The sequence below is a fragment of the Volvox carteri genome (assembly GCF_000143455.1).
Source record: "Volvox carteri f. nagariensis unplaced genomic scaffold VOLCAscaffold_37, whole genome shotgun sequence".
NCBI lineage: Eukaryota > Viridiplantae > Chlorophyta > Chlorophyceae > Chlamydomonadales > Volvocaceae > Volvox > Volvox carteri.
In genome coordinates this window covers 1,315,206-1,323,974 of record NW_003307580.1, presented here as the reverse complement: position 1 = coordinate 1,323,974, position 8,769 = coordinate 1,315,206, and the positions used below count along the sequence as shown (strand labels likewise).

Below are 8,769 nucleotides of genomic sequence, written 5' to 3'. Positions count from 1 at the left end.
TGCAACTGTACGATGCACGGACTTGCGTGGTTATGTGTCGCTGCGAATGACTGTGCTGGTTACTTCGGGTTTGCGTAGCTACGCTTAGGGTGCTGTCCTGAAGCGGTTGGTCTGCAGGCCTAGTTGTCGCTTCGGGGTAGTGCGTGTTGGAAATGGTCGACACTCATATACCAGGGGAATGGTAACCACTGAAATAGGACCCGGCTGGGGTCCGGCGCTTTGTTGGTTTTAACAGTGCGCCCTACCCTATCACAAAGGCTGCTTTTATTGCTTGCAGGTACTGTCTTTGTAACGAAGACTTTTCACGAAAACTAGTTTTTTCCAGCAGTACTTCCAGCTCGTAGGATAACTAGGAATCCTGAGCCTTCCCTTTAGTCGCGGTTTTGACCGTCTATTTGCCTTTAGTTGTCTTATCTGGGTGATTGTCTAATTTGTATATTAGTCTCAGTGCACGGCCAGCTGTCCCGCTGGCTCTACTCTTCGTGAGTCTGGAGCCCACTGTAACAACCACATACACACATACACACACGAACACCGACTGTTTACCTGAGCCGGTCGATATCACTGCACTATTAAGACGATACCATTAGCAACGGAGAGAGCAGTGCGCGCTGTTTGGGGTGACAGAACAAGCGGTATGGGGGCCTGTAGGACCATACGGTAAAACAATTACGCTGACTTCACGCCACTAATACGCCGCCCGAAAAATCGACCACCTCGCCGGCGTATATGGGCGTAGTTGTGCTTTGCGTATTATTCTGTAATAGTCGCAACCCTGATATATATTTTCCAAAACTGACTGTTTTAACTAATCGCCGCAGCTCCCTAATCCTTTTATCCATTTAAATTATACTGTACTATTCCCAGTTGGCAGGCTTATGTTCTCTTGCCAAGTGTGTCCTTTGTTGTACATCATCCATCGCCCAGTATTAAAAAGTGCGAGGCGAAGTGGATCCTGGTCATCGCCCTGAATCCATTGACCTGACGGCCGGGCGAGGCTTGCAACGTCATCATCGACAACATCGCCACCTCTATGGCAACCTCTGTAACAAAGTGTACTAATATCTATGTAGACGGTTGCAGGTGGACAACGAAATATTTGTCCTGCCTGCCTGGAGCGGATTCCCGCAGTAGGAGCATATTGAGATATAGGCGAAGAGATCTCTGTAGGTGTAGCCAAATTCAACCGTTACAGGTATCGCAGAACAAATTCTCAAGAAAACATCCGGCAACGGCTTTGCAAGGATATCCACTGTAGTACGCTACATTTCCCTTAGAATGTTTCAACGATTATTTTTTTACAATAACTGTAAATTTCGTTGACGATCCGACACAACTTTCGTACATGTCACGTACTATCGTGACATGTCACGAAGACGGCAGTTGTTGGTAGCGAACCTAACGGGGCGGGGCCCCGGGCCCCCTCGTCAGTATCCTAGTACGCTAGGTCCGTAGTAGGGAATCTCCGGCAGGTAGGCCGAGATATAAGCTACCCGGGCGGGGTGCCATGGCCAGGTACTAAAAATCTCGACGACTTGATGTTCGGCGCTCAAGACTAAGCTGCCGCCGTCTTAGTTGTTTAGCACTTAGCACCTTTAAAACACAATTTGAGCCTAACATTTTATTGCACAAGTGTTGGGCATCATACACTCAAAGAGCTTCAGCTGTGTTCAGCTGTACAGTTATGTCGCTGCTCGTTCTGCTGCTGATCGGCGCGGCCCTTGCGGTATCCGTTAGCAGCAGCCCTGTAATAACCAAGGTGCGCATTATATATTTTTATATAGACAGGGAGGACCATGCATATACAGAATATGATTTGAGGAGAAAACGTTTCGTCATAAAATTTCTTTTCTGAGGCGCCGAAGGCCTTGCAATTGCTTACGCGATGACCCTCCGCCGCATACCTACAGGCTGCTGATGTCGCTGATAGTGGCCATCGCGCTGAGGGACTTCGTCAGCTGAGCACTCACATGCTTGCGGGCTCTACACGTCGCTTGCGGGCCACAACTCCGCCTCTGCAGGCGCCTCAACCGCGACTTTCATTCGGGCCACCCAAGTCACCTGCACCTGGGCCTCCTTCTCCCAAGCCACCATCACCTAGGGCATTTCCAAGACCAGAAATAGCAGCTCCCCCGCCACCGCCACCACGACCATCACTACCGTCACCACGACCGCCACCACTGCAGCCATCGCCACGACCGCCTTCGCCACCCTCGGTGTCTCCATCAACCCCCTCAATGTAGGCACAGACGCACAGACGCACCATCGAGTCCCATTTAGCTGTATGGGGGCATGTGCCCTCTAGCCCAGATACCTGGAACCGTCGTACATGATTGCAATGCTAGCGCCTTCACCGTTTTCTGTGTGTATCCATGCCTGCATGCGAAGTGTGCATATGTGGGGGGCTTGAAGCATGACAAGCAAAGATGTTGTTGTGTTTGCGCTAGCTTTCATGTCGTTAGCACCGGCAGTGTGTGTGGGCTTATCACCATTACTTCTGCAGTCGGGGCTACTTGGGGTTTCAATACCTACCACTGCTTCGCTTGTTTTATTTGCTGCCTTATTACATGCGGCTGCTTGCAAACTAACGTACCATTGTATGTGTGTGACCGCGGCGCAACACACACGTGCACATGTACATTCACAGCTGCGCTGATCGGGAGCCACTGGCGAGCTCCTGTGCCACCTGGAAAGCCAGCGGCTACTGTGCCCCCGTGTACTTCGCTAGAGACCAGTCCATAGTTGACTACTGGTGCCGCAAGACGTGTGGAACATGCGTCGGGTCTCCATTGCCTCCACCGCCGCCGCCCCGGTCTCCACCACCTTCGCCGTTGCCGCCACCGCCCCGGTCGCCACCACCTTCGCCGCCGCCCCCTTCACCACCGCCGCCCCGGTCTCCACCGCCTTCGCCGCCGCCGCCTTCACCGCCACCGCCCCGGTCTCCACCGCCTTCGCCGCCATCCCCTCCAATATTCCCCCCGCCACCGACCCCAATGTAGGCAGCGACGGACGACTGAATCCGCAACAAAGCTTTGGTTGATGCATGCAGCTCACGCAGTAGGGACTGCTGACCTGCTCTGTTTACGTCAATGCAATGCCGGCCGCGCCATCAAATCCTGTGCGGAGTGTCTTTGTTTGTACTGAGGCAATTAATTCATGTGCTTCGAAGCATCACAAGCAAGGTTTTGTTGCGTTTGTGGTAGCTCTCATCTCTGTATTTGCGCCTGCAGCATGTGTGGGCTTATCATCATCTACAGTACATAGGTGCTATTTAATCAGCAGTTGGGGCTACTTGGGGTTTGAATGCCTACTACTGCTTCGTTTGTTTCACCGTACCTGCTGCCTTATTAAATGCGGCTGCTTGTAAACTCAACATACCGTTGCATGTGTGTGACCGCGACACAACAGACACGTGCGTATGAACATTCACAGCTGCACTGATCGGGAGCCATGATGTCAACAACAATATAACCCGCTAACGCTGTACGACACGACCCGGGCCCCGGCTAAAACACGCTCGCTTGTGTATGCCCGTTGTGTTAATGTGGTATAACTATTCATATCGCGGTCGCCAGGGTGCCGCTCCCACCACCGCCGGTGCCACCACCGCCACCACCGCTGTCGTAAGTGCTTCGTTAGAGCGCGTGGGCGGTTGGATGCTGGCCTTGCTCTGCAACTTTTCATGCACCCACACTCCGCACACAGCGTGCTTCTCGAGCGCTAGGACGAGCAAGCTGTATCGACTTATTTTGGCTACTAGCAATGATATTATGGTAGTGAGTAGCGGCTAATGGCCTGGTGGCCGCTCAACTAAGATACTGCTGCTGGGTGCATGCATGGATAACCCGCTAACCAGTGGGCAAGCATACTCGTATAAGTCCATCGGCATAATATTCCCATGTACATGGTTCTCCAGCACCTCCAGCAATAATGGTAATATTGCCGCTGGCTGCCTGCTGCCTGACTGTCCTGACGGGTGGGTGTGCCCGAATGCCATCTGCCTTCCTTGCTTCCGTCCGGTGCTTGTTGGTTGTGGTGCGAAATGATTAACAAGACCATCCCCGTCCTTGATGATCCGTGGCTGCCGGCTGTCCCAAGCATCTCAGATGCGTCGACCAGTTGTCGTACTGCGTGGAATGGAAACTCAGCGGCTATTGCAATCCCAAGTACTTCTCTGGCGGCTTGCCCGTCCGTGACTACTGGTGCCGCCTGACGTGTGGAGTCTGCACCGCGTACGTATGTTTCTGGATATGCATCTATTGCGTACGTATTACACCAGCTGCATGCATGCATGCTAACGTTAATCTCCAACCTTGCGGCCACCTTCCTAGCTTCCTCCATCCTGCCCGTTGCCTGCTTGCTGCGTGTTTCCGGACATGCATTTGTATGTGTGTGTTATAGGTAGCCATGTGGCCTTCATGTGCGCGCCTGCCTGCTGCTTTGTTTCCATTGAAAATTTGGCATGCATACGTTCGCTGATTCACATCGGCACGGAAGGCTCCGAAACCTGCTCATCCATAGCAGGCTTTCATCTTTCCTACTTGCTTCGCTGGTTTGTGTAGATTATGCTTCGTATAATCCCGCCCGCCCCCCACACGGCCGCGCCTTCTGGCCCGACGCCACCATGATGCTGTCGCGCAACAACAATATGAATCGCTGGCAACGTATATCATACCCGTGCCCTCGCTGTATCACGCTCGCGTGTGCGTGATATTTTATATCACGGACGGAACGAATCTCCGTCGATCGCCAGGTCATCGACTATACGACGGAGACCCCCGGCACCACCATCACCGTAAGTGCTTGGGTGGGCAGAGTGCGTGGGTGGCTGATGGCCAAGTTCCGAAACACTACATATAATCATGATAAAGAGCTTGGATTGCGGGGTATGTTAAGGGGCCAGGAGTGGAGAGGTTATGGGTATCCATGCTGGGCGGTGCACCTCCATGCTGGGCTGTGTAACTTTACATGTACCACCACGCACACGTATCCAGAGTGTTCCTTGAAAGCTAGGACAAACAAGCTATGTATGTCTGTCGTTGTAAGCCATAATGTTATGGTAGCAGCGAATGGCCTGGTGGCAGCTCAACTAAGATAATAATGGGTGCATGCATGGATAAGCCGCTAATCAGTTGACCAAGCGTGCTCGTATAAGTCCACCGGCATAGCCTTCAGCACCTCCAGCAATAATGGTAATATTGCCGCTGGCTGCCTGCTGCCTAACTGTCCTGACGGGTGGGTGTGACCGAATGCCATCTGCCTGCCTTGCTTCCGTCCGGTGCTTGCTAGTTGTGGTGCAAAATGATTAACAAGACCATCCCCGTTCTTAATGATCCGTGGCTGCCGTCTGTCCCATGCATCTCAGATGCGTCGACCAGTTGTCGTACTGCGCGGAATTGAAAAACAGCGGCTATTGCGATCCCGCGTACAACCCTGGCGGCTTGTCCGTCCGTGACTACTTGTGCCGCCCGACGTGTGGAGTCTGCACCGCGTACGTATGTTTCTGGATATGCATCTATTGCATGCGTCACATCAGCGGCATATATGCACGCTAACTTACAACCTTGCGGACACCTTTCCGGCTTCCTCCATCCTGCCTGTTGCCTGCTTGCTGCGTGTTTCCGGACATGCACTTGCACAAGTTTTTACACGTTCCTCAGGAATGGGGGTCCATGCTTCCTGCTTGGCTGGTGTATGCCGTATACTGGCAACATGATAAGAGGAAGACAGGCCTGCTTTTCATACCCGCTGAGGCTGAACCAAACGAACGCTGTTGTTGCTCCTTTGGTTGCTGCTGCTGCTGCAGGCCTCCTAATGCACCATTTCCACCGCCCCTTCCCGGAGATGCCCTAATCGGCGGTGAGCTAGCTAGGGACCGCTGCACTGCACAACTGATTGTATACGCTCGTCACAAGTTATACTCACGCACAGCGGCTCTTATTCCCAACAGCAGCGTTTTTGCCCGTGAATATTCCAGTCCGAATGGAGGAATAGGGTTTCTAGGGTTTTTAGGGTTTAAGACGCGGGAATAAAACTATTCCCAATCTGTAAGGCGCTGGGGAGGCTCCGGCCCCCCCAGAAACACCCCCCCATGCGTTACAGTTTAGTTCGTACAAATGCCGCTGTGGGAGCTTTGGGGCTGAATATTTTGCAGCGTTTGGTCCGGTCAGAAGCAGTCCTGTTCCTCGTTGACTCGCGGGTGTGACCTTCCGAACAGTATCATCCATGGGATTGAAGTGCTATGATGTGATTAACATGTATGTCTCCTGTATGATTCCAGCGGCTTTGGCATTGACAGCCCATTTTTGGCTGGAGGAATGAGCTTGTACGGTCGGAACACAATCTGGTCCTAGTTTTCAGGACCACGGAGAATGTTGCGCAAATAGAAATCGCTGCCCAACATGATGCTCATGCGTGCACGTGCATTTGTGTGGTGGGCGGGTGCATGTCCATCCATCTATCGGTATTTATGTACCCATCAGCACATGCATTCTTGCAGCTACATTCATAGCCGTGCAGCTGCTCAGATAGCCCGCCCCTAGTTCATCATTCAACAAACTCGGCTGGCAGCCGTATACACACATAGATACATACGCACATACACATGCATGTACGAATATGCGCATACAAACATGGTTGTTTTTGCACTCTGACTGCTGTACATAATGCCAAGGGCGACTTGCGGACGAACCGCCAATATATCAATATAATCAATTTCAATCATATGTCTTCACCACCCATTTAAAACTGGCTCTCCTGAAGACATAAAGGTCTGCAGCCACCACCAGCTACGCATGCGCCTGTCACCAGCTGAATGAATGGGAATGTTACATACGGTGTATCCCGGACCCGACCGGACCACCTGTGCTGCCCCCGCGAACCGCACGGCGGTAATACATGTCTTTTTTCGTTGTTGCTACGTACCTCCCCCACTGTTGTCGTCTGCTGTAATGTTGGCGTCGCCACTGCTGCCGCCGCTGCAGGCTGTGCCGACCCTGCCGCCGCCTTGCTGCTGCACAACCAGTACCGTGCACGGCACGGGTCGCCGGCCCTGGGCTGGGACAACACCCTCGCGCAGCAAGCAAAGGTAACTACGCACGCACAAGTATGTGTGTAGTGTTTGTGGACCAAGTTACAAAAAAAGGGACCTGAAGAGGGGGCCCCGAGGTGGGGGTCTCCCGGTCGGTTAGGGGCGGTGGGGTTTGGTAATGGCCCGCGGGGAGAGGCGGACCCCTGTCATGCAAGAGTCCTAGCTGCCACCTGCCGGCACGTGAGCCAGGCGTGTTTTGGGAGCAGTACGAAGAGACAACAATGAATGAGCGTGTTTACCAGCTAGATTGAGAATCCGTGTTTGTGTCCACGGATTCTTGCTGTAGCAATAGGATGAATACACTTGCAAGATAGACAGATGCATGGGAGGAACCCAGTAATGGGAACTGTATCGTGACAGCATCGCACGCAGCTCCACATCGTACGCACGTATGCCGCTGCGGCCGTTTGCGGTTCACAGCGTGTGTCGTCCCGTTCGTCACCTGCCCTCCTCCTGCGGCACGGCCTGCACCACGTATCCTCCCCATGCACCCGTTCGAACGCAGAACTGGGCCGCCAACCTGGCGCTAAAAAGCAGCTGCCGTTTGTACTATGAAGGAGTTAGCAATGAGAATTTGTACGTGACGTCGACCTCAAGCCAGACATCGCCCCTCAATTGCAGTATGGCAGTGAAAGAATGGTACGACCAAATTTTGCTGTACAAGTTCACAAGCACACCGTACACCGACAACAAAAATCAATCCTCGAGAATTGGGGACTTCATTCAAGTCGTGTGGGCTTCGGCGGTGCAAGTTGGCTGTGGTGCAGCGCGGGGCACGAACTGTTATGTGGTTAGTTGCCGGTATGCACCTCTGGTAAAAATTCTTGGAGATATCTCCCTTCTGGCGAACGTCTTTCCCCCCGTCACCACCCGCCGATCACTTGAGGGGTATGTGGCCGCTGTTGACGACGTGCTGCCAACCAGCGGTGACAGGGATGGAGGGGTGGTCATTACGTCCGTCGCTTAATAACAAACACGGAATGCAAACCCACGGTAACACATGCACATGCCCCACCACTACTTCATCCACCTAAATGCACGCCAGCCAGGCATTCTGTTCCATCTGATTGATAGGTGTCCCGCTTAGATACACACGTTCTTTGGTGCAGATCGAGTTTTCGCATTTCCTGGTTGATTTGGTTTCCGGACGTGTTTGCAAAAGCCGAATTCCAGCGAATTTATGTATTACGCCAGCCACATGCCACATTCATGTATTATGCCAGCCACATGCATGGTATGTAGTTCCACAGTTTGCCTTTTGTCTCCGGCATCATATGTATTGTGCTGTGCATGCCATTGATATTGGAGTGCAGCGACACGGGTACCTACCGGTGGGATGGGGTGAGAGGCGGCCAACTCATCATCTCGGTCGTGGACGGCAGAATGCGTTGCGTGCAGCCACCAGGGGAAATAGGAGGACAGTCTAGGAACGGTATACAAGTTACAAGTTACAAGTTCCGCACACAAGTGCGGGTGTGTCCGTAAAAGCCGGGGGGCCCATGGACGTTGTATTGGTATTGATGCGGGTACGCGGGAGGTCATCTTCATTCTCCCTCGTCCGCTTCAGGGCGAAGCGCCTCAGCGCGACGTGCCTGGCCTCCCAGATTTCCGAGAGGTACCTGGCCAATGCCAGGGGTGGCGCCTCAGTCATAGTGGTGCTAATGATATAATATAATATA

The 8,769-nt window shown here is 52.9% G+C and overlaps 1 protein-coding gene across 1 annotated transcript; it reads left to right on the top strand.

The window, feature by feature from the left end:
- Window positions 1–1,684: 1,684 nt before the first annotated feature.
- Window positions 1,685–8,057, top strand: VOLCADRAFT_94508 (uncharacterized protein; the record flags this gene model as incomplete). The annotated part of the gene is made up of 9 exons (XM_002953686.1): window positions 1,685–1,759; window positions 2,022–2,239; window positions 2,648–2,766; window positions 3,706–3,776; window positions 4,099–4,232; window positions 5,366–5,491; window positions 5,807–5,859; window positions 6,984–7,087; window positions 7,596–8,057. 9 exons carry the CDS (start codon window positions 1,685–1,687, stop codon window positions 8,055–8,057), a joined length of 1,362 nt encoding a protein of 453 aa, XP_002953732.1.
- Window positions 8,058–8,769: the final 712 nt, after the last annotated feature.